Here is a 26,295-nt window from a genome sequence, read left to right on the forward strand (position 1 = left end):
CAATTGCTAACTCACTTGCTCTGTGATGAGCTTCAAGGAAGTTTGTAACAAGAGCTAATAAATTCCAAATAAACCTGAAACAGATGCAGGTCATCTTTATTTATATTTCTTCCCCTTTGAAGTGAGTTTTCAAAATAACCCATGTTTATGGACGAAGCCTGTGAAGACTTTCCCTCTGCCTATCCAGCTTTTCCTTATGGATATGGAAGCACGAGGGCTAGAGGCTGGAATAACAATGGAACAGACGTGTCCACTCACCAGTCAGAATTTTCCTGAGCCCACTGGGTTGGGCAGCTGTCTCTGGGCTTCCCTGAGTTAAGAGTGTGACAAAAGTCTAGTTCCCTCAGCAGATGTACTTCTGACAGGATAGTCTACAAAATGATCTCTCACCACCCAGCAACTTCCCCAGAGCGGTGCTTCCCAGGGTCATGCAAGACCTGAGGACATCCTAACTTGTCCCTAGCTACAGATAACAAGACCTAGGTACATATAAACTTAAACAAGCACTTAAGATGAAACTTGGAATAAGAAATGCAAGTGAGACCCTGTGACACAGATTTCTAACAAATAACAGAAATTTATGAAGAGAAATAACCCTTGGAATATCATCTAATATAAACTGCAGACCAATGGCCTTTATCAGGGCTCTGCCTCTTTTGAGAGATGCATAAAGCTCTGGGCAGCTCTGAGCAAGGCATGAGTCAAGCTTGTCATCCCACAGCATTTAGGGGTGGGGAAACCAGCGGCAAAGACTGGCCACGCAGTTACTCTGTAAATCGTCAAAAGGGGTACGGCACTGGAGGTAGCAGGGGGGGTCACCTGTGCAAGGCTGGGTGAGTGTCAAGGTGGGGCTTGGCACTCTGAGGGTGGTGCTGCCATCAGTGTGAGGAGATGAGCCATGGATGGGAACGGTTCTGGAGCAGGGAAAAAAGCAATTAGTTGGGCATGGTTGGTGTGTATGGAGAAACCAAGAAAGCAGTGGGATGGAGGGAGCCACTGGAGCAAGAGATAGGAGCTGCAATGCACTCAGAGGTAGACAGTTTTACTAGACCTCCAGTGCCCCAAATTACAGCCCTTCAGAATGTAAAAAAACCAAATTAGAACATTAGAGACAGACCAAGACCAAAGGTACAGTGGGGGTACATCACTGCAGAGGTACATCATCACTGCAGAGGTACATCATCAGTGCAGAGGTACATCCATGCAGAGGTACATCATCAGTGCAGAGGTACATCCCTGCAGAGGTACATCATCAGTGCAGAGGTACATCCCTGCAGAGGTACATCATCAGTGCACAGAATGGCTCATTGAAGAGAAGACAGAATCCTGGAGGGCAGGAAGTCAAGAAACAGGCCTGAGTTTGAAGAAGAGGATTGCTGGGGACAACGGGAGGTGTGTTTAGAGCCACCTAGTGAGCCAGAGCTCTGTGTTGCAGTGAGGGAAGCATCCAGGGACCCCAGGACTATTCAGTAAGTGAAATCTAACAGTGTGAGCTTCAAGGGAGTTGAGAGTCAGGGATGAAGCAGAGGGTCTACAGACAACAAGAGGGTCACACAGTGTAGGAATGCACCAGGAAAAACTGAGCTAAGAAACACTGACATATCTTAAAGGATCAGGAGTTGGTTGTGTAATATAGAGCACGATCCAGGAAATGGTTAAAAACACTTGGTGGAACAACTGAAAAAATTTCTACCAGCTACAAGTGGTAATTTTGTAGAGAAGTGTTCCTTCACCATGTGAATTCCAGAATCAAGGTGAATTCTGTACCAATGGGAGGCCCAGAAAGGCCGAGAGAGAAACCTGTTCTGCTGTGCACTGTCCCAGCCCCCACACTCAGTTTCAAATGGTTCATTTATAATTTCTCGATCTTCCTGGTGTTCTTTATGCCACAAGAAATGTGAAGCAAAGCCTCTCTTGTTTTCTCTGATAGTCCAGGTACTCAGACTCGACTTCCTTCTTCTCTCACTTTTGTTTTGACACCCTCCCCCCCAGCAAGTTTTGTGCAGGTAAATAAACACAGAGAAGGGGAAAGTGAAAATGCTCTGTTTACACCTGCGACCCAGACAACCTCCAAGATGACACACATCCTTCCAGTCACTGGTTCAGAGCTTCGGGGAGCAAGGGAGGTAGATGTGCCCCACTTCAAGTGGCCAAGAAAATGATTCAGTGAGTTTTTGCTCAGCACCTACTACCTTTAACATACTGTTGTTACACACTGATGATTCAAAGATAAACAAGGACTCGTTGAAATAGTAATTGTACATGCTATGGAAGAAATGCTCAGAGGTGACTATAGAGAACCATGGAGCAGGCAGGGTTTGCAGAGAAATGGCTTAGGTGGGAAGACACACACTGGCAACAAGACTGTGGCCATGAGGTGAGGCAAAGGACAGTAGCTCCCAAAAGTAAATTTGGGAAAGGTGCGGAGACAGAAATGCACTTGTGAGGTGCAGCGGTCGACCACTGGGGCTCTAGGTCTGGTGGGAACCTACCGAGGGGAGTTGCCAGGGATGAACGTCATTCAGGTGGTGAGACACATAGTCAGACTTAGAAAGACAGAGGGTCAGGAGGGCATCCCCAGGGGCCATGGAGGGGGTGAGCTGGTGATGGTGAGTGTATTAATTTGGCTGACCAAAGGAGGAAGGTTCTGGAAATGCTTTAGGTTTTGCAACAACATAAGTGGACTTAATGCTGCTGGAGGCACTAAATATGGTCAGACTGCTGCATTTGATGTTATGTATATTTTAACCACAATTGTGTATGTGTGTCTGACGTGCATGGGGGCAGGGCATGAACATGCCATAGTACACATGCAGTCAGAGGGAAACCTCGGGTGTCAGCCCTTGCCTCCCACTTTCCTAGAGACCGGGTCTCTCTTGATTTCTCCTTGGCTGCCGAATGTCCAGGGCCTTTTGTGTCCACCTCAGCTTTACTTGGGTTTGGGGGATGTGAACTCAGTCTTGCTTGTGTGGCAAGTGCTTTGCATACCAAGCCATCTTCGAGCTCCTATTCTACCACCGTTTAAAAAACCCAAGACAAGAGAGGAGAGAGAAGAAGGGAAAGAGGGTGGGGGGGGGGAAGAAAGGAGAAACTGGAAATTGGCCTGCCTACGCAGTGAAACTCAGGGAGAAGGAAGCCGAGGAGAGGAGAAAGAAGGGGTAGGAGTCAGCTCCCTGTCTGCAATCCATGGGTACAAGCCAGTTTTTATGTCAGCTTGACACAGGACTGAGTCATTTAGAAAGAGAGAACCTGAATTGAAGAAGTGGCCTCACCAGATTGGCCAGCAAGCAAGCCTGTGGGGCAATTTTTAAATTAGTGATTGATGGGGGAAGAGCCCAGCTCAAAGTGTGTGGCGCCATCCCTGGGCTGGTGGTCCTGGGCGCTATAAGAAAGCAGGCTGAGCAAGCCATGGGAAGCAAGCCAGTAAGCAGCACCCCTCCATGCCCTCTGCATCAGCTCCTGCCTCAAGATTCCTGGAAGTAAATGAAGCCCCAGAACTAAAGGGTCATGGGGAGGAGTTGAGGCTTGGCACCATGTGGCAGCATCGGAGCCCCTGAAGGGAGCCCAGGAGAGGTATTGGTGAAGTGCAGCCAGGTTGCAGCAGAGACCCCAATATGTTGGAGATGCCAGTACCACAGACAACCACCAGTGACAGCAGCAGGTGTGGAGTGAAGCTGGCCCGAGCCTTCAAGACGAGCTCTGTGTGCTGCAGAGGGCAGTGCCAGACTGTGCTGATGCCTAGGCCCTTTGGAGCCCAGAAGATTGTGAGTTGGTACCAGATGTCAAACACTGAACTTCTCATATCATTGAACTCTGTTTTGTTTTGGGTTGATGATAACTGTGCAGATGGTCCTGGGGTGTATAAGAAAGCAGACTGAGTGAGTCATGGGGAGCAAGCCAGGAAGCACCGTTCCTCCATGGCCTCTGCTTCTGTTTCTGCCTCCGGATTCTTGCCTCGATTTTCCTCAGTGATGGAGACGGGAAGTATACTTAGAAGTAATAGATGAAATAAACCCTCTCCTCCCAGGTTGCTTCTTTTTAATGGTGTTTTATCACAGAAATGGAAACCCTAACTAAGACAGCTTGTGCCTGGGTACCTTGTTTAATGTTTTCTTAACACACACACACACACACACACACACACACACACACACACACACACAATTATATTTATTTGCAGGTATAATGTGATAGCTCATTATATGTATGCAATGTGTACTGAGCAAGTCAGGCTAGTCAGCATACTAACCACCTCAAATATTTGAAGACAAGTGCCATGAGTTCTCAAATGTGCAAACTGAAAATGATGTCACGGCCACAGAGAGTGGATGGCGGCTGCAGAGGATGGGAAGGGTAGAGGGCATGGGGAGAGAAGGGAACAGGCAGGTGCTGTGCTGCGTCTGTCTTTCCTGTTCCGGTGCTATGGGGCAGACTATTGATTCAGAAATGGCAGTGGAGTCTAGAAAGAACTTCCCAGTGGGAAATGCAGAACTAAGAAACACCCACTCACCCCACACACCGCATGCACCTCCAGGAAACCCAAGGGAGCGTTCCAGGCACAAGATGACTTCAGGCCAAGCATTTAAATGGTCCTTAAATGGGGTGAAAGCTACTGTCGGTGACTCCACTTTACTGTACTTTACCAAACCTGGGGTCTATGAGGCCACAGATGTCACAAAACGCATCCTCTGAGGTGAAGGAGAAAGCTCTCCTCAGCAGAAGCCAACATTTCTTTTTAAGACCAATAACTAAAATGTCTCTCTCCATGTAATCTCATTTCCATTTTCACTTTCCCAAGAAAGACTTAACATAAGCCTACTTTAAAAATGAATAAAGACCTCACAGTTCTCTCTGTGTGAAAATGGAGAGTGAGCACTTTCCCTGGAAATAGGTGTGGGGAGTGGCTTGTGAAGAGCCAAGGGGGAGAAAAGTCAGTCAGGCAGAGAACATGAGGAGGGAGGAAGCCTCGGAGTGCAGGAAGGAAACAGCCCAGTGTGGCTTCCCCAAGCCAGTGTACCAAGAGGGGCTAGCAGAGTTCTCCAAAGATGCTCTTACCCCGAAATGCAATGTAAGTTTCTTTGTTCTCAGGAGATCCGACCTCCATATGTAGCTGGCTCTGTGGCCTTGCCTTCTCTACAAAGGACACCATGCTCTTGGTGAACCCAGACGCCCTTTATACCTGCTCGCTCAGTACCGTCCCTGGGATTCTGCCAGGGTCATCCTTTTTCCCTTCACACTGTCTCTTGAGCCCTCGTTTAAATGTGTCTATAGCTAAACCTTCCAGATCTCTTCAGCTCCACCCACCTTCCAAGTCCCAGATCCCAGAGCAAAGCATTTGAAACCTAGGATGCCTGTAGCTGGTGCTCACAGCATCCCAAACCTTACTCCCACTCCAGTGCCTATGGTGCCAGTCCCTTAGCAGCTCAGTGTAGACGACTGAGCTTGTTTGTCATGCACTGTTTCTCCAGACTGTAGTTCCTCCTGTATTGCCCAGTCACTTTTCTATCACTCTAATAAAACACCAGAGGCAAGGCAATGTTAAAGAATGGAGGCCTATTTAGCTCATAGCATAATGCCGGCTCTGGCAAGGGCTCCTGCTATCCCTTGAATAGGAACTGTCCCTAACAAAATCATGTTGCAGGCTTAGTCTCCAGCTAAGAGACCACAGAGGTGCTATTCAGAGGTGAATGAACCATGAGGTTTGATAGATCGATTAACCCATTTGAATTAATTGTTTTTCTCACAGTACGAGGGATGGAAGTCAATACTTGGTGTGTGGTAGGCAAACGTATCACCATTGAGCCAAGTCTCTAGCCCTGAATTCACAATGGATATGGACAGCATTATTGGGAGGTGAGAGGAATATTAGCAGGTGGGGCCTGACTAGATGTCACTGGGGGATATCTTCGAAGGATATATTCTGGACCCTTCCTCTTTATCTCTCGCTCTCTGCTTCACAGCAAGGATATGGTGAGCAAGTTTGCTCTGACAGGCCTTTGCCACCTGTGTTTCCCTCACCGCAGGCCTACAGCACCGGAGCAAGCTGACTACAGACTGAAACATCTGGAATCATGAGCCAAAATACCAAAACAATCTGTTCCCACTTTTCTCTTTTTAAGTGTTCTTTCGGGTACTAGCCACAGTGGCAAGATGGAAACCAGAGGGCAGGGAGTGGGCCAGTCTTGTGATTATGACCTTCAAAATCTCCAAACACATCCGCACTCACTGCACATAAGCCCTTGGGGTCCACACTTAAGTCATGTCCAAACCATGGACCTCCTTTCTAATCATCTTTGTACCCAACATGTCAAGGCCAGACTTGACAGCGCATTCCTGCGGCAGAGTTCAGTCAATTCCTATCCCTCCAGAGTTGTGCCAACCAGCCTGCCATGATTCCATACCTCAGGAGCTTGTGTTGTTGTGGTGTTACCAGGAATTCGCCTGGCTGAGAGCTTTAGTTGTGTCCAAACAAAGGGCCAACTACTTCAGGCTGAGGTCTCGCTGACCAGAGTGCTTCTTGGTTTTAGGGGAGATAGTGGGAAGTGGGGCAGCTGCTTCAGAATGAAGCCTTTAGGACATGTTCTGGGATGAAACGCAGCCCTCACTCTCTTCCCATCCCATCTTTCCTGATGCAGAGTTAAAGGAAAATAGAACAGCAACAACAAACTATAATCTTAGTGAAAAGATAGCCATCCACTCTTCGTGTGCAGATGGTGTGGAGAATAGGCCTGGGTATCACAGTGACTGCAGACACTGTCTATTAAGCACTAAGTGTCAAAATACTGGCGAAAAAAGCAAAACTGCCAAAGTCCTGGTGAGAGCTTGGCTGAGCATGCTTGCTCATGCTCTAAAACAGGTTTAAACTAGAGTTATCTACAAAACAGTTCACTACTGCTCCTCTTGACTCTGCTTGACACTTCTAGGTTCCTTAAAACCTGTGTCTGTCCTGCTCGTTCGTTCGCCTCTCACTTCATCTCATGCTTCCCTTGCAAACCTCTTGCTCTATTTTCTAGGTGCTACCTTCTGGCTGTCAAAACTCACTTCTGCAGTCTATAGCCTTTCCCAAGCTGAGGAGTGATTCTCAGTGCCCCACAGCCAGCCAGCCTGCCCCTCTGGGTTCCAGCCTCCCCACAGCCAGCCAGCCTGCGCCCCTGGGTTCCAGCCTCCTCACAGCCAGCCAGCCTGCGCCCCTGGGTTCCAGCCTCCCCACAGCCAGCCAGCCTGCGTCCCTGGGTTCCAGCCTCCCCACAGCCAGCCAGCCTGCCCTTTTGGGTTCTAGCCTCCCCACAGCCATCCAGCCTGCCCCCCCCTGGGTTCTAGCCTCCCCACAGCCTGTGCCCCTGGGTTCCAGCCTCCCCACAGCCAGCCAGCCTGCCCCCACTGGGTCCCAGACTCTCCACAGCCAGCCAGCCTGCCCCCCTGGGTTCTAGCCTCCCCACAGCCAGCCAGCCTGCCCCCCTGGGTTCTAGCCTCCCCACAGCCAGCCAGTCTGCCCCTCTGGGTACCAGCCTCTCTAAGCCAGCCAGCCTGCACCCCTGGGTTCCAGCCTCTGCCTCCACAGTGCTCTGAAAGCTACTTAAGGTGCTTAATCAGACAGCTCTGGCCACACTCCTGGTGCTGAACCCATTCTCCTCCACAACTCACATGCCTCCCACACTTAGCCATTTTCTTCTGGGAGACAGGAATGTGTCTTGCTCATTCCATCCCTAGCAAGGTGCCAGGCTGTGATCCCTGCATGCTGTACTTCCTGCATGCTGTGGGTGAAGGAGAGAAGAGGCGGCCATGTGGAGAAGGTAAAGAGAACACAGGCAGAGCCTAAGAAAGGGTTGACAATGCTCTTTCTTTGGAAGTGTTGTGAATGTCACATCTGTTAATGACCTTAGTCCACTCCATGTAAGTCTGGTCTTGCAGGACACCATGACAAGTTCCCAAAGAGGAAGCTGGTTTGTGACTTACGGTAACACAAACTAGAAACTGTCATCCCTGGACAAAACAGTATCAAGATTGGCGGCTGATCTGACTCACAGGTTCTTCTTGGTGCTAGGAAGCTGTCCAGCCAGGCTAAAACAAGAGTAAAGACAGCCGTGATAGCACACACCTGTAACCCCAAAACCCCGCATCTAGAAGCCGGAGGACTGAGAGTTCAAGGCCAGCTTAGAGAAAGACTGAGGCTCTTTCTAATAAACAAACAAACAAACAAATAAATAAATAATAAAACAATCAAATCCTGAAAACAAAACAACAGAACCCCAAAGAAAACAAGACAAGGTTCTCCAGCCAGCTGGACTCTTTTATCTTGTTTGCAGTCTATAACCACACTCCCTCTGCCACTGTGCTGTGCCCCCTTCCCCCCCAAAAGAGTTCCTGTTTTACGCTATTTTTAACTGACAGTTAAGTGTTTTTTCTATTTTTTCCTGGAAGAAAACTGCGTATTATCTAGTTTCGCAATTCTGACATCGGCCCCAGTTTCACTGTCCGTTTTGGAAGTTTTCATGGCCCCAAGGTTGTCACACGCTTAAAACGATGTTTGAATGAAACTCATTATTCAAACGGATAAAGAGAAATGGGGTCAAATTCCAGTAACTAGATGGGAAGAAGTCTAGTGTTCTAAAGCACAGTAGGGTGGCAACAGTTACCAGTAACTTATTGTGTATCTCGAAACAGGTAGGGCAGTGATTTTTGAAGGTTCACTGAGATGACTGAGCAGGTAATGGTGCTTGCAGCCAGCCTTGATGATTTGAGTTTGATGGCAGGACTCCGCATGATAGAAGAGACTCCTGCAGATTGTCCTTCGACCTTCACATGTATGCATGTGCACAGACATGTACACATGATAAAAATGGTTTAATTTTTTTAAAAAGTCACATTGAACTGGGGACAGTAGCACATGCCATAATCCCAGGACTTTCAAGGCAGAGGCAGAAGGATGATGAGTTGGAGGCCAACCTAGGCTACATAGCAAGACTCTGTCTCAAAAATAACAGATAAAAATAATCACACTGTACATTATAAATATGTACAATTAATTTTATCATTTAAAATATTTTTAATTTTGAAAAGAGAACATTGACATGCCTGAATCTGATTACTAAAATAATGTGATATATTTGTGTCCCTTTGTTTTGAACATTAAAATCATTAATTATAACAGAGGGACAATTCATGCAGAAAAAGTTTTTCTGTGTCATGGAATGTTAGAGCTGAGGCTGTGGGACACCTAATGGGTATGTGGCCTTGGAGGTGAGGAAGACTGGGGCCTTGGAGTGACCGTTTCCAGGGAGAAGCCTGTTTCCTGGCTCGTAGACCAATGTTTTCTGGATCATTAACACTATCTTTTGCCATCTGAAAAATGTATCAGTGTTTCTTCTGTTTCACAGGATGAAGCAAGCACTAATTGTGTAGGCTCTTGTGCATTGGGAAGTCGTGGTTTTCAGGCAACTACTCCCTAATGATGCACATTGACCATCTTGTCCTGATCCACATGGCCCCTTTACCTACAGCAGCATTCATAGCACAATACTCTTTTGCAATCAATTAATTCCCACTTCATTGCTGGCCTTTCCCACTTTTGTGCTATCAAGAGGACCTGAAAGTGCAAGGGCCGCAGTAGAGAGGCGCCCGCGAGAATGCCAGGAAAGAGGAAGGACTGGGAAAGCAGCAGTGAATGTGGCCTCCTAGAAGATGTTCAAGCCAAGCCGGGCGCTGGTGGTTCCACTTGCCACCAAGCTGAATCCTGTGCGCCAGTGCCTCTTCCTCTGTTGAGGAAAACTGGTCGGTGGCATCGGCAGAAAGGCTACAGACAGCAGTGCTGAAGGACCGATGTGTAACTTGGTGGTACAATGCTTGCCTTGCATGCACCTGTCTATGGCTCAATTCCCAGTGCTGAATTTATTTTTTAAATTTGAAATAAGGCTTTGAACATAAAGTAGTTCCTTTATTATAGTATTCTCAACCTTCCTAATGCTGCGACACTTTACAATTCCTCGCGTTGTGATTTCAACCACAAAATAATTTTCATTGCTACTTCATAACTGTGATTTTGCTGCTGTTATGAATAGTAATGCAAATATCTGTGTTTTCTGATGGTCTTAGGTGACCCCTGTGAAAGGGCTATTTGAAGTCCAAAGGGTTCTTGACCCACAGGTCGAGAACCACTGTTTTATCAGGATATTATGGGAGCAATGGTGATGGTGAAGGAAAGATGTTGGATAACAGTCATAGCTGGGAAATGAGAACCTGATTTCTCTTCAGTTCCTCCCAAAGACAGAGCAAAGAGACGACATTCACATCATACTGAATCTGATGATACTGGCAAATACTTTAGAAGCTTCCTAAGGACATTTCCATCCTGACCCTTCCAGCTTATTTATCACAGTCTGATCAGTCTCCTGGATATAGAAAGAGGTTGATAAATATACTCAGGTTTATTCCTTTCTTCAGTTTACTAACTTAAAACTTAAACTGTGACTTAAAATTTAATACCAATGAAAAAATGCATCTTGAGGATAATCGCTACATAATACAAAGATTTAGTCCGGGGTGCATATGTGTAATCCTAACGTGAGGGAGGCAGAGGCAAGAGAATCAGGAGTTCAGGGCCAGACTCAGAAGAAAGAAAGATGTATGTTGACAAAAAAGATGAATGGAAAGATGAGGAGTTAAAGAAATCATTAACTCATCAGCAAGGCAAAGACCCGCAAAACAGGAAAATTGCCCATCGTGGTAGGCTAGGTACAAAGGTGCCACAGGATGAACACTGACCACCAGATGACAATGAGACAGAGGTGAAAGAACCAATTATCTGTAGTCAGAAGAACCAGGACAGAGTCTGAGCAATTCCACCTGGAAGTTCAAGTTTACTCACTCATTTGCAAAACATATTAGATAGCGATATAAATCATCAAAGTTGTTGGGCTCTCATTGGGTAAGGGGCATGTTTTACCAACTAGAAGACGCTAAAACAAACATTAATTGTTGCCATGATCACATGATCATAACGAATTGGCTTTTGCAGCTTTGCTCAGAGATAAGTGTGTTTCATTTCTGGTGAAGCTGGCACCTCAGAGATGTTGCTGCCAGGTAGCAATAAATGCTTTGTTTCTCTGGGCTGGAAAAACAAAGTGATTGATCTGATCACTGCAAGGTCCTTCTGAACTCTGTACTTTATTTTCTTCTGTTTCCAAGCCTTTGATTCCACCTCTGGTTCTGCCCCAGGATGTTCCTGACTACTTTCAACCTCTTCTCCTGCCAAGCATGTTTCTTCTAACATCTGGAGTTTACAAAATGGTATTCTGCTTAGAAAAGCACAGAACTGCTTCATTAAGTACAAGGAGAAAAGCTGTGAGGAAATGTGTTCCTAACAAAATTTCTTCATCTCCACCGAGTGAGCCCATGGGCTGAAGAGCATGGATTACACGTGGGCCCCATGAGACTTTTCAGAGCTTTTCTGAGACAGGAAGTGATGAAGTCAGCTCTCACATGAACTGGGAGGTGGTTTTCTGTCTCAGCTGGGCACCCAGAGAGGGTGGGGAAGAGAATGTAGAGAGGAAGTAGGTCATGGGGAAGTCCCAACTCTGCCCCTCACTCACTTTTCCTCACTCTTCTGAGGCTATGATTGTTAGCAGACCCATCTCCAGTCCCAATAACCAATCTCTACTGTTGACTATAGTGGTATCCGTGGTGACCATTCATTTTCTCCACTCTTGACCATATACGACAGCGATAATGGGACAGAGTGACCATCGACATATTAACTGCTGATTAAGTTAGGGCTCACATACCAAGTGCACTCATCTGATTTCCACCCCAAGAGAAGCTGGGGAAAAGATAGAGGGTATGGGGGTGGATTATCTAAGTGTCTGGCCACCAGCTATCAGCTTGGATTGATTTTATTAATATTCACTGTCTCATGTGATTCACCACTGAAAACGGACAAAGTTAACTAGTGGCAGGTGAGAAATTAAGAGAGGGCTCAGTTGATATGAAGACTTTAAGAGAAGCACACGAAAGAGGAGGCAGCACACTGGGTAATGCCCCCAGAAATGGAACCGAGAGCATCGTAGTGGTATCAGGAGGATTGCAGAAGTCAATGTGTGAGGGATGTGACTTCAGCCAGGGGTGAGCCCACCGCCTCAGTTACAGCAGGACACGTCACAAGCAAACAGAACAAATAATAATGACAGCCTTGCTGTCATTAACGGGTGAGAGTCTGGGTGAGGCTGTGTCTTGAATAAATATGAACTCAAAAGGATCTAGAGCTTAGTTACAAAGAAAGCATATTCAGCTAGGGGCATAGCTAAGTGACAGACACGAGTGTCATGTGTCCAAGGCCTGGGGTTCAGTCTATGAAGGAACGAAGGGAGAGGGCAATAGAAGGAGGGCGGGAGGATGAAAGGAAGGAAGGAAGGAAGGGAGGACGGACGGACGGACAGACAGATGGATGGATGGATGGGAGGAAGGGAGGAAGGAAGGAAGGAGCTGGTGCTAAGCCTGCATGCTCAGGATATCCCTGGCTGCTGCTGACTGTGACACTCAACACTGTGGAAACTGTGACAACAGTTTTCCCGTTTACCTTGAAGGTTCAGCAGTTTTACCCAGGGTCATCCACCAGGAACGATGCTCTGGGACACAGAAATAAGAGCTCATCCAGCACAAGCTGGAGCTTCTCCAGTCACCAAGGGGACTCAGCCTAGTTCCAGTGAAGTCCCCAACACCTGCCTGGTATCCAGTTGCACAGCCACCGTTAGAGCAGTCTCTGTGGGCATCATGTCTGCAAGCTACAAAGGCTTAGAAAGCAACTGTTGCTTCATCTTATGTATAAGTCAGAAAAAATTACCCTCTATGGTAGCCTCAGACACCCAGACTTAAGCCCAGAAATTTCAACTACAGCAAGATAATGTTTTTATCAAATAAGATGTACAAAATCAAATAAGGATACCCATGCAAAAAGAGAAAGACATCCTTTGGGTTCAGCATATACCCTGCCACCATGTCTGACCCAAAGAGCCATGTGTACAAACTGACCCTCAGGCAGACTGAAGAGAGCATCTCAGGCCACGTGCACCATGTTTCCATATCCCTGCCCCATGTGGACCTTTGCTGTGGTCCTTTAATCTCTGGCCTAGTAGGAAAGCCCACATCCACTAGAGCAGAGGGCCTCTTTATCTGTGTTCAGTGCGATACATTTATCAGACTTCTGCTTTCTCTGCTTCCTGTTCTGCTAGCTTTGTGGGTCCACAGCTGCACCCAGCCATGCTGCTTTTACTGCAGGCCAGTAGTCTTCATACTGTGGTCCTGAGTATGGCCCTGCAGTGGCACCTCGGAGCCAGAGCCAGGATGGTTGTTTAAGGACGGCTAAGAAGGCAGGGTTACTGGCTCCTTTCCCTCCCCCTTCTCCACCAGGCCATCACTCTTCTATCAGATGCTCCTTTCCCTCCCGCTTCTCCACCAGGCCATCACTCTTCTATCAGATGCTCCTTTCCCTCCCGCTTCTCCACCAGGCCATCACTCTTCTATCAGATGCTCCTTTCCCTCCCGCTTCTCCACCAGGCCATCACTCTTCTATCAGATGCTGGTGGTGCAGATCACATTCAGATTTCCTCCTCAGATGATGAGCTGAGGTCTAAGTAAGTTATTTCCTCTCAGCCTGTTACTAGAGCAACAGGGACTGTCCTTCCTAAGGAGTTTTCCGCTTCCTCTAACAGCTCTTAGGTGTTTCCGTCCACTGGAATGTCTCCCCCAGTACACACTGTGAACTGCACCACATGAACCTTTTCAGCCCGAGCCTCCAATGGCCAACATTGAAGAACAACACAAGTACATTGCCAAAAATGGCTAACAGAACCAAGCAACTATTTAAATTCGGTAGCTGGCACCATTCAAATGCACATTCCCTGCTGTGCCAGGCATGTTGCTTGTTTTCTGGGTAATTTGCCTTTGCTTATAAGCAGACTTCAGAAAGTACGTGACTCTGAAAACCGAAAACAGGCAACTCTTGGGCTAGTATTGGAAACATTACAAATGAATGTAACTCAGATTCCTAATGAGACATCCAGCAGGGAGTGAGACAAGGAAGAGTAGGCAGGGAACACTGAGAACTTCAAAGTATCACTATATTAGAATCACAATGAAACATAGGCTTGACTTAAAAGCTGCTGCACTTACACAACATGGAATTGCCTCTCCAAAGTGCTGAACACCATTTCTATGAATTACAGGAAGTAATCCAGAATAAAGAGGTTGACCTGCTTCACAGAAGATGATATCCCAGCACATCTGTACACACACACACACACACACACACACACACACACACCCCTCTGTGAGCACTGAAAGGGAGTTCCTTCTCCCTGGCATAAGACATTGAGTCTTCAAGAGCACACACTCACTGGGCTCTCTGATACTTTACCTGAGCTGAGAAGTCAATGAGCTTTGGGAGCAGCACCTTGCCACCTTCATCACTCTTGAGGAAATCCAGCAAGCTGCCTGCAGACAGAGGAACGGCAGTCAATGCAACTTAAGCACGTGAGTAAAACAGTCCCTTCAAGGGCTTTCGGGGTGGGGTGGGGCGGGGAGGTGGTGGAGTATCGTCCAGCAAGCACAAGACCCTGGGTAGAGCACTTGCCAGCACGTTAACATCCTGCAGCTGCCCGATCACTTGTTCGGGACAGAAAGACATGAAGCATGTCCTCAGGGGTGGCCTTTCCCTTGTAGGTATCAGGCTAGGCTTGCTCTGTCCTGTTCCAGCAAAGCAAAGAGCCAAAGGCTCTGGGAGAGCTGTTGTGCTGGGAACAAGCTTGGTTCCTAGTGCCGGCAGCAACCTCTCCTACTTCCTTCGGTTTCATATCTACGATACCTCCTTTTCCTTAGAACTCCCAGCACCGATCATGGGTAGCCTTGGTCTACTCACTTATCACAAAATGGGCATGGTAGCTCTGTAGGAGTTCTTGTAAGGATGTAAGCAAGAGGATGTAAGGCAGACAGTGTGGGACTCGGAGAGTAGAAACACTGCACTACATCACCCGTGACAGAAGCACAGAATGGCACTTCGTCCTTGGACACAAGGCACTGGCAGCAGTGGTAGGTGGTAAGAGCTCAATGAATTTAGATATTGTTATACTCCACACCTGTGTTTATGGTCCAAACAGTGTTAGTTAATTCAGTAATGTTTATGAAATCACAAAGCACCTAGCCTTGAGTACAGTTTCTCAGTTACAGCAACCAAAGCCATATAGTTTTATTTCTATTTTTAGCAGTATCCTTGAGGCTAGGGACACAACTTAATGAGAACTCATTTACACAGCCTTGGCGAAAATAAAACACAAAACTGAACATGTTCTCTTCCGAGGAATGTTTTGAGTAAATGCTATTCTGAATAGCAATTATTAACAGATATTAAGTTTTAGAAAATGTGATATCCATGCTTCTAATCTATTGGCTAATAGGACTTCCTATCTATTAGCTGGATGCTAATAGAGTACTTGTTGTCTATGAGTGAGGACCTAGGTGTGATCTCCAGCATTAAAAGCAATTATTAACATATGGCTCTGACAGCATACTTTACTCCCTTTATGCATGAACAATTATTAATTTAAGATTGTTGCTCATATTTCTGTCTTCCCTTCATTCATTTTTCCAAAGATTAAAAAAAAAAGTGTGAGAATGTATCTCTAGCAGACTGAAGGTGAAGAAAAGAATGACGATTGAAAGCCATTCTGAAAAGGACTAACAGAAGGAAAGATGGCTGCCTAAAACCTCTTTTAGGGGTTCCGCAACATGGGGATTTAACCTCCAGGGGCTAAAACACATGAACTAAATTTGTGCACTATCCAAGCTCTCCAGGTGAGCCACATCCACAGACCCTACATTAACATTTTTAAGCAACACTCAGAAATTTAAATACTGCTCATATTTTAAGTAAATAAGAAAAATTCTGTCCTCTGACTATGCTTATGAAAATACCCTTTCTATGACTTTCTGACTTTCCAGTATTGAGCATGTTTCACATTAAAACAGAGTGTTTTTGAACACTTGAACATTTTGCTTTGGGACCTGCCTCCTTTAGGGGTACGGACTGTGAACATCACTCACCCTTGGCCATGAACTCAGTGATGATGTAGATGGGCTCCTCCTTGGTGACCACAGCATAGAGCCGCACCAGCTTGTCATGCTGCAAGGTCTTCATGAGGTTGGCCTCCTCCAGGAACGCCTGCACAGACATGGTGCCTGGCTTGAGGGTCTTTACAGCCACCTTTGTGCTGTTGTTATAGTAACCTGGGCAGGCAGAAGACAGCAGAGCAGGGTGGTCAAATGGGGAATTCAAACACTGCCCTTCCTAAAGCAGGATGAGGAAGCTTAGTTACAGACTGAGCGGGCCCAAGATAAAACCACTGACTGCAGGGTATGTGAGAATTCTTTGTACTCATTCCACAAAAGTTTAAAATTGCTGCAAAATCAAAAAGGTTTTATAAAACAATAGTTGTGAAAATTTTATATGCATTTTACTACAAGGACTAACATTTTCTTCTAGTTAATAAAATGTTATTCAAGGCAAAAATAAACAAGAAAATCAGAACTTTATAATACAAGTGAGAACCAGAGTGCAAGGGCCAGTGTAAAAGAAAATGTATCAGCACAGGCATGCTCAACCCTGGTTATTGTTAATGGAACAATTACAGACAATTTTATATAGTGAACATGTAGACTTTTTTGTTTCTTTGTCTGTTTTTGTTTTCTTAAGATACTCTGTAGCCATGGTCGGCCTCAAACTGGTGTTCTTCCTGCCTCCATCTCCTGAGCTCTGGGATTTGAGTGTGGGTCTGCATGCCTGGCTTGCATCATCTTTACAATCAGGATGAAGTGTAGCACTTATAACAGCTACTTATATACATGCTCGAAAGTATAATATGCCAGGGTCAAATAAGTATTTTCCCAGGTTTTCGAAGGACTGGTCTTGGGGGACTATGGATGAGAAAGGGTTTGCTGCCGAAGACCAGAGGTCATGCCTGGCCACCGCTTCTGGGAGGATCCTGGGAGCCCTTTGGGAAGAAACCTGAATTTCTTCCTCAGTGTTTCCCACCCCTCAGGAACACTGGCTTGTGGAACCCCTTGAAAAACGCCAGCTCTTTAATGCAGTCCCCTCAAGGTCTTGCTATTTTGGAAACTGCCTCAATGAAGTACTTAAGTTTAATCCAGATTTTTTTCTTAGGAAATCCCTTTTATTTTTAGGAATTATGCAAAGCAGAAATATAAATGATAAGTAAAATTCCCTTTCTCTGCTCTGTTTCCATAATTCTCTTGAAAGTGCCATCCAATAAAGTTGAGGAAAGGTGCTCAGCCGGTAGCCCCCTACAGGGGTGCCGCGGTGCCACCTGGCGGTGCGGGGGCACACCTTCAGGCAGTGGACCAGGTGAGGTGACCCCACTGCAGGCTAGTGAATCATGATGGTGGGCAGTGGGCTTAAACCACAGTGACGTCTGTTGTAGCACTGGTGACTTCTACTCGTTTTGCTCTTTTCTGCTGTTATTAAATTTGTCAGTGAGTATGTATCTATCTTTTTACGAAAGGATTTTTAAAAATAAATATTTCAAAATGAGCAGGAGGAAAAAGGCATTAGTTGCTATGGGTAGGCACCCTTAGCTAATGATTTTTCTTCTGACCATTAAGAATGAGTTCTCTGGGTGGGGGGTGTAGAGCACCTGCTGCCCATGTGTGAAGGCCTAGGTTCCACCCCCAGCCTTGCAAAGAAAGGAAGAGGAGAGGGAGAGGAAGAGAGAGAGGAGAGGAGGTGGTGGCTGGTCTCTATTAAAATATTTCCTTTTTTATACTATATGACACTTTATTATGCTTTATTGTGCAATAAGATCAACAGTTTCAGTTAGACCATGTAGACAAAAGTGAAGAATGTAGTGGAATTTTAAAATGTGTCGAAAACAGTAATAGAAAAGGTAACAGGGGGCTGGAGAGACGGCTTAGTGGTTAAGAGCACTGGCTGCTCCTCCAGAGGACCTGGGTTCAATTCCCAACACCCACATCTCAGCTTACAACTGTCTGTAACTCAAGTTCTAGTGGATCTGACTCCCTCACAAAGACATGCAGGTCAAACACCAATGCATCTAAACATAAAAAAAGAAAGAAAGAAAAGGTAACAAAAGCTACCACCAAGCTGGGTGGTAGTGGCACAAGCCTTTAATTCCAGCACTTGGGAGGTAAAGGTAGGTGGCCAACCTCGTCTACAGAGCTAGTTCCAGGACAGCCAAGGCTACACAGAGAAACCCTGTCTCCAAAAACAAACACACACAAAAAGCTACCACCTAAACATCACACAATGCTAAATAGTACTGCCATTTAAATGTAAAAATGGTGCCTTTTTTTATAAACCTTAAGAGCAATTTAATAATAGATTCCATTAATATGTCTTTTAAATTACATTTGAGGGGCTGGAGAGATGGCTCAGAGGTAATGAGCACCTGTTGCTCTTGCAGAGGACATGAGTTTGATTCCCAGGACTCACATGGTGGTTCACAACCATCCATCACTCAGTTCCAGGAGATCAATTGCCCTCTTATGATCTCTCAGAGCACAAAGCCTGTAGACAGACAACATACGTACATGCAGGCCAAATAGTCACACATTAAATGAAACAAATAAATCCATAAAAAGTAAATTACACTGAACCATAGATTCCATTATGGATGTTTTGTTAATTTGTAAACAAGCCCTTAGTTATAAGAGCGTACTGGTAGCAAAACATAAGAAGAAACTACACTCTTGGGAATAGGGGGCTGGATCAGTGTGTAAAATGATTACTTTGCAAGTATGAAGACCTGAGTTGGGATCCCCAGCACCCACATAAAAGTTAAGCACAGCTCTGTAACCCGAGTGCTGATGGGACAGAAACAGGAAGACCCCTAGAGCTCATTGGCCAGTGAGTCTAGACCACTTCAAGATGCAGTAATTCCCCTGGCTCAATACATAATGGGGAGAGCAAATGAGGACGATACCCAGTGTCAACATCTGGCTTTACACACACACACACACACACACACACACACACACACACACACATACATACACACACACACACACACACGGGAGGGTGGTGGTGGTGGTGAGAATATTCTCCTTGGCTTATACTACTGACTTGAATCTGTAATTCCTATAAATCAGTTAAGTAGCCTAGCAGTAAAGGCATGGGTGCACATTTCCAAAAGGAGAAATTCCAGTGACTCAGATCTACAAAAGAAACTCAATTGTATTAGTAATCAGAGACATGCAAAAGAATCTGTGAGGAGAAACCAGCCCTGCTAACCCAAATCAAAAGGCATGACAGTAACTGTAGGTAAATGCTGGGGGGAGGGATGCAGCGACAGCTCCCCCAGGCCCTTTCCTGCACTTTTCCCCCCTCTGAACACCAATGAACATTAATGGCAAAGCTTTTTGAAAAAATCCCCAATCCCAAGGGTCCCATTAGTGATGATGACAGTGGCCTCCTTCCAAGTGACCACATGGGCTATGCTGCACTGGGGCCATGCAGAAGGTACAAGTCCACCGTTCAGGAAAGTGCACACTGTATATTTCTAGGGACAAGTGAAACTGAAGCCATTGACAGTATTAATAGAGCAAAGATTCATAAACAGTCTTCCTTATATAGGCCAAAGGGGACTGGTCCATTTACATCATCCATAGGGTGTTGGTCCTGGAGCATACCAAAATCCAAGGATGCCTACCACATAAAATGGCACAATATTTGCATCTAACCTGTGCACATTCTCATGGATACTTCTAATCACCTTTAGATAACTTATGATACACAGTAAAATGAAAATGCTATGTACATAGTTGTTAGACTGCATTGTTTAGGTACAAAGAAAAAACTATGTACCTGTTCAGTGTAAGCGCAACCCCTCCCCAAATGTTTCCATCCAAGATAGGTTGAATCCATAGACATAGAGGTCTGACTGTACCTTATGACTCAGCAAATCCCTTCCTCCTAGAAACATTCATGCATACTTGGACCACCAAAAACACAGAGCACACTATTTACAGTAGTCACAACTGTAAAAGCATGACTAACTCTGATTTTCACTAGTGAATGTTGAAGTGAATGAATAAAATTCTATATGTCTTTCATGCATACACAACATTATATAGCAACAAAGATGCACGAAATGTTATAATATCCCAAAACACAGATGAATTAATTTAAAATATCTAAAAAAAAGGAAAGAATAAGAGAATACATTCAGCATGACCCATTCATATTAAACCCAGACAAAGCTGGACTATATCGTTTGATGCATACTGTACCGTACATAACAGTAGTCAGACTACAGATAAAAGGTACTAAAGCCTGCATGCACATGACCCTAGCTCCACCTCCAGCATTACAGGGGAAAAGGTCAGGAAATTATGACAAAACTCCTAATAGCAGCTGTCCCCAGGCAGGCAGGGCTGTGATTGGGAAGGGACAAGAGGGACTCCGGGGCCTGATAGGCCTCCCCTGTGGGACTCTGTAGTCGCTGGTGACCGCAGTAGCTTTTCTGTAGACTTGTCACATCCCCTAAAATCAAAGTTAAAGAACAAGTCACTCCCCTCACGATCACGGGAACAATGGAGTCTGGAAACGCTTACATCCTTTGAAAGGATGAAAACATGCTTTCCAGAGGCAGAGCAAGAGTCATCAGGAAATAACGCATCTGCTAAAGACACTGAAGATGCTGATAAGGAATTTGGAATCAACAGTGACTAAATAGCTGTGTCCGAAGCTCCAGAAGAGCAGCAGATCTCCCCCAAAGCCAATCATTTGAGGGTTCATTAACCTAGTCATAGAAATTTGTGTTGTTGTCATAGACAGATTAAAAAGAATCAGGTAATAAAGGACTTGTTGTGGAATGACACTTTGTCACAGTTAAAGAAAATAACAGCTGGAGAAAGTTCCACTTCTTGCCATGGCAGGCTTGCTAAAAGGTACACATACCAAGGGACTGAGAGCTACTTGAAAACAAACAAACAAACAAACACACACATATTGGTTTGGGAAGTTGGCTGGTGATAAGTTTTATCTAACTTGCCTCTAAATAAGAATGTATCCGTGTGAGAAATGGTTCTCCAGTTAAGTTCACTTGCTGCTCTTGCAGAGGCCTGGGTTCAGTTCTCAGCACCCACGTGGCAGCTCACAATCATCTGTAATGCTAAGGGATAGAAGACCTTTTCTGGCATGCACATAGTGAACATATATACATACAGGCACACACTCATAAACAAAAAATAAAAACAAATCAATCTTAACAAAAAAAGACAGCTGGACACTGGTGGTGCACATCTTTAATCCCAGCACTTGAGAGGCAGAGGCAGGTGGATCTCTGAGTTTGAGGCCAGCCTGGTCTACAGAATGAGCTCCAGGACAGCCAGGACTACACAGAGACCCTGTCTCAGAAAAAGCAAACAAAGACTGTATCAAGCAAAACTCAGTTACAAACTTTCATTTCTTAAAATAAAGCTTCCTCCTCCTACTCACTGTCCAGTTAGGTCTCTGGAATATTAACAATCCGCAATAGGAGGAAGCAAGGTACCAAGGCAGACCCATGGGGTCACACGAACAAGAGGAAACAGCTTGAGGCAGAGACACCTCTCCCTTTGATCCCTGTAGCTGTCTTCCTGCACAGGGCAGGTCACATCTGATAATCTCTTCATTGTGTTTCAGATCTTAGAACATGAGAGGCAGTCTGTGAACAATACCTTGTGATTAGCAAAAATAATAATTCACCCGATTAACAGTGGCATGATTTTAATTGGCTGGATTTTGTTTTGCACCCCTGTGAAAAACTAGCTCACACATTCCTTGAGGATTAAAAATTGAATGGGGGTGGGGGGTTATTAGTTAAGAGCACTGACTGCTCTTCCAGAGGACCTGGGTTCCGTCCTCAGCAACCACACAGTAGCTCACAGCCATCTGTAACTCCTGTTCTGGGGATTCGATGCCCTCTTCTGCTCTTCCTACCTACCAGGCACTCTCATGTTTCATACATGTAGGTAAACATTCATACACATAAACAATAAAGAATAAATCTTAAAACAACAACAACCCAAACCAAACCAGCTAAACCCGGACTTTGGGCCGTCAGCCTCAGGCTCAGATGACTGAGATGCACACAGGACTGAGGCAGCCCCGCCCACCCCGACCCCGCCCACCCCGACAGACAGCACCAGCTGCTCACTCTCCGTTGGCTTCACTCCCAGGGCCCCTGCTAAAGTTCAGATGAAATCTTCAGGAGTCAAGGAGATTCCTGACCGGCAGCCAAACTCAGACTTCTGGTCACGATTTCTGTTTCTGTTCTCCCACTGCCCCCCTTTCCTCTTCCTTCCCTCCTCCCTTGAAAGACTTAGAAACAACTAGGCTACATGGTGACTCCTGGCACCCAGGAGGGCTAGGAGAGAGACTGCTGTGAGTTCAAGGTCAGCCTGGGCTCATAGTGAGTTCGGGACAAACCAAGGATACGTAGCAAGACTCTGTCTCACAGATGGATGGATGAATGAATGAATGAATGAGTGGATGAATGAAACTATCGATGCCACTACATTAGTAGTGATATTTTACTAGAATTTTGTGAGGTGTTACTATGGGAGAATGGATAAATGGTACCTGGAAGCTCACTGTACTGTTTATTTCACACACATGCCAGCTTTGTTCAAACAGAACTCACAAGTCACACTGTCTGTCCCTTTCGGCCCACAATCTATCATGGTTGTGCAGCTGTTACCACAAACACCTTGAAGCATTTCCTTTAACCCCCAAAGAGACCTTTAGCAGTCTCTTCCACTACACCCTCATTGCCCCTCAGCTACCGGGCGCCTGCTTTCAGTCTCAGTAGCTTGGCCTGTTCTGGACACTCCATCAAAATGAAGCATAGACCGGTGCCCTGTGACCAGCGCCTTCCCAGGGGCCATCCATGTTACACTGTGACCAGCTCTTCAACCCTGTGTCCCAGGTTCCTACGCTATGGACGTAACAATTTCTGCTTAAAAATTAATTTCTTGGTGAAAATTCAGGTTGCTTATACTTTCTTTTTGAGACAGCTTTGCCATGTAGGCTAGACTGGCCTCAAACTTAAATCCTCCTCATAACTGCTGGGACTCTAGGCCACTTTCCCACTGCTATGAATAATGCTGTCATAAACATTCCTGTCCAGGCTTTGCTTTCACTTCTGTGTTTTCTCTCTCATTCATTTTTAAATTGAACTTGTTTCTTAATTTTACTTTGGCTTGGCATTACTTTCCATTTTTTAAATTTTATTTTATGTGTCTGAGTGTTTTGCCTGTATGCATATCTGTACACGAGTGCATGGTTGGTGCCCAAGAGACCAGTAGAAGGTATCAGATCCCCTGGAACTGGAGTTACTGACCACTGAGGACTGCCGTGTGATGCTAGGAATTGAATCCAAGTCCTCTGGAAGAGCAGCCAGTGATCTTTAACCTCTGAGCTGTCTCTACAATCACAAATGAATGACAATTATCTCAAAAAAATTAAAAAAACCAAAAAAGAAACACACCATCTTTGTTCCACATGGAAGCCCCTAGTAACTGTCTTCTCTATAGATCTTTCACGATGCTACAGGATTCTGTGTATAGTGTCATCGGGCATGTAACACCTTTCTGCATTGTTTCCATCGGGTCAACAGTCCTACTCGGTAGCATCTGTTACAACCTGGCTTCAGACAGGTTATTCTGACTATCTCTTTTAAAGAACTTAATAAACAATGTTTTTTGAGACAAGGTCTTACTATCTATCACCAGCTAGTCTGGAAATCACTGGACCAGACCAGCCTTGAATTCAGAGATCTGCCTCCTTCTGCCTCCCAGGTGGTGGGATTAGAGTGTTCCACCACACCTGTCAATTAAAAAAGAAAATGGAACACACGTTTCTCTACGTCAGATACAGAAATGTTCATTGTGCACATGAGAGGACACTCAGTATAGCTCATCTACAGAGAAAAGCGAATCAAAACCACAGTCTTCACATTCCTGAAAGGATTATCACTGGAACCTAACAAACCTCCCAGAACAAAAGACAGTTAGAAGCGGAAAGAACATTCGGGAATCTGGACCCCTGCATGCTCTCAGTGGGGATGTACACTGATGCTTCCACTTCCTTAAAACTTTACAAGTAAAGGCATCATAGTAACCACTAACTGGGGGCTGGAGAGAAGGCTCATTGGTTAAGAGTACCCGTTGCTCCTTCAGGGGACCTGAGTTCAGTTTCTCAGCACCCACACTGGACGGCTCATAAACACCTGTAACTCCAGCTCAGAGGCTCTGACACCCTCTCCTCCTTCCACAGGCACCCACACATGTGTATACACAGCCCTCCACCCCTGAAGGCGGGGTCATGCTGGGTCACAGCACCATTGTCCACTGTAGGCCAAGCATGAAAGCAAGCCCAAGTGCCGCTGGCAAATGAATAAAGAACCGTGGTGTACGCATTTAAGGGCACATTTCTCCTTATTAAGGTAGAAACATGAGTCGGAGTAGGCCAGCCCTCATCAGTTCAGCCCTGACACCTGTGCTGCCCACAGCAGATGGGCCTTTCTGACCCTCACAGGTGGTACAGCAACCACGACATCCTTTTAAAGAGGACGAATTGATACGTAAGTCCCATCCAATCCACCTGAGAACCCGGATTTGAGTGTATTTGGTTTGCAGTGGGTGTGCATATCTCTCAGCTCGTAGTTCCATGCCTTAATTCTTGTTTCATAGCTGAACCTAAGGAGGGTGGAAGAAAACTCCAAGCTTTGGGGTGACTGAGTCCAGCCCAGGTAAAGCATAGTGCAGCTGAGCTGCCCTACAATCTTTTTGAGGACAGATATCAATCCCTTAGCCAGCAAATATGCATGGGAAGGCCAAACTGCATTACTTTCACATTGGTTTTATGATTAAAATTGAGAAAATCTATCAAGATATAGTTTGCAGATCAGATACGTCTGTGAGGGGCACTGTAGTTGATCCCATTTTTACTGTTGTTCTCTTTGATTTTAAAGAAACACAACAAATATTTCCATGGGGACTCAGGAGTCTCTTTTGTAATTAATATATAATCTGCCAGTAGATGCTTTAAGACTGTACAAAAGAACTTTTCCTAAACGGCTTTAGTGCAACCTGATATAGAACCAAGAACACAGCACTGTCTAATTCTTGGGAGCCACACACAAAAGACACTTAGGAACCCCCCCCCCAAAAAAAAAAGAAAGAAAGAAAGAGAAAAGAAAAGGTGAATCACACCACAGAACACTTAGGAAAAAATCCAAATCTAGGGACATGGTATAAAACAATGGCCCCGTGTTTTATAGGATATGAATGTCATAAAAGATGAAGACGCAGGGATTTTCCATAGTAAGGGAGGTGAAGATGTGTTAAGTGAGAAATCGTCAAAAGAACAATGTTGCATCTGTAATGGGAGCAGAGTTAGTACTATATTAACAGCTGTGGGTACCAATGTTAGGAGTAAAGAGTCACTATAGGCAATTACACTCAAGTGCCTCAACAGCAACAAAATGTGTGCATGCATTCACACATGAAACAAACAGTGAAGAATTAGTGACTGGTGAATACAGGTGGGTGGTATGCAGCATTTGTTAAACCATCCTTGCCATATTCTGTGAATCTGGAAAGAGAAATAAATACTAAGAAATAAATACAAATATTTCCTCAGGGAGGAAAAAAGAAGATAGCCAGATTTTTAAAAAACTGGTTTTGTAGGTTCTAAAAAAGTTCAAAATAAGCCGGGCGGTGGTGGCACACGCCTTTAATCCCAGCACTCGGGAGGCAGAGCCAGGAGGATCTCTGTGAGTTCGAGGCCAGCCTGGGCTACCAAGTGAGTTCCAGGAAAGGCGCAAAGCTACACAGAGAAACCCTGTCTTGAAAACCCCCAAAAAAAAAAAAAAGTTCAAAATAAACTGACCAGTAAATATTCCTAGTATACAATGAAGAGAAATGAAAATGTGTTCATATAATATTTTGTATATGAATGTTCTTACCAGTATTGTTCCAAACAGTAAAACAGAGTGTTGATGGGTGGTAATGGCTTTTGTTGGGGTGATGAAAATATGTTCAGCTAGACTGGGGTGGATCATAGCTTGTGAACCTATTGACTGCCACTGAACTGTTTTGCTAGCATCATTAATTTTGTTAGCCAATGCCATGTTAATTTCTTTAAAGAGGAGGAAAATATGATGGTATCATGACAAAGGTAGCTGGGGCAAAAGACTGAGCCTAGAGCAATCAGGCCCAATCTCAAAGGTT

The 26,295-nt window shown here is 45.3% G+C and overlaps 1 protein-coding gene across 2 annotated transcripts in view; it reads right to left on the bottom strand.

Annotated features, from left to right (window-relative positions):
• Positions 1-26,295, bottom strand: part of Lyn (LYN proto-oncogene, Src family tyrosine kinase) — a 123,572-nt gene that overhangs the window by 26,955 nt on the left and 70,322 nt on the right. For both annotated transcript variants that reach the window (XM_028894336.2, XM_028894335.2), the window contains exons 9-10: positions 16,090-16,272; positions 14,408-14,484 (exon numbers count right to left, since the gene is read on the bottom strand). In XM_028894336.2, the coding sequence (XP_028750169.1) occupies positions 14,408-14,484; positions 16,090-16,272 (260 nt within the window). The remainder of the gene's footprint in view (positions 1-14,407; positions 14,485-16,089; positions 16,273-26,295) is intronic.

Source organism: Peromyscus leucopus, chromosome 2, assembly GCF_004664715.2.
Source record: "Peromyscus leucopus breed LL Stock chromosome 2, UCI_PerLeu_2.1, whole genome shotgun sequence".
Classification (NCBI taxonomy): domain Eukaryota; kingdom Metazoa; phylum Chordata; class Mammalia; order Rodentia; family Cricetidae; genus Peromyscus; species Peromyscus leucopus.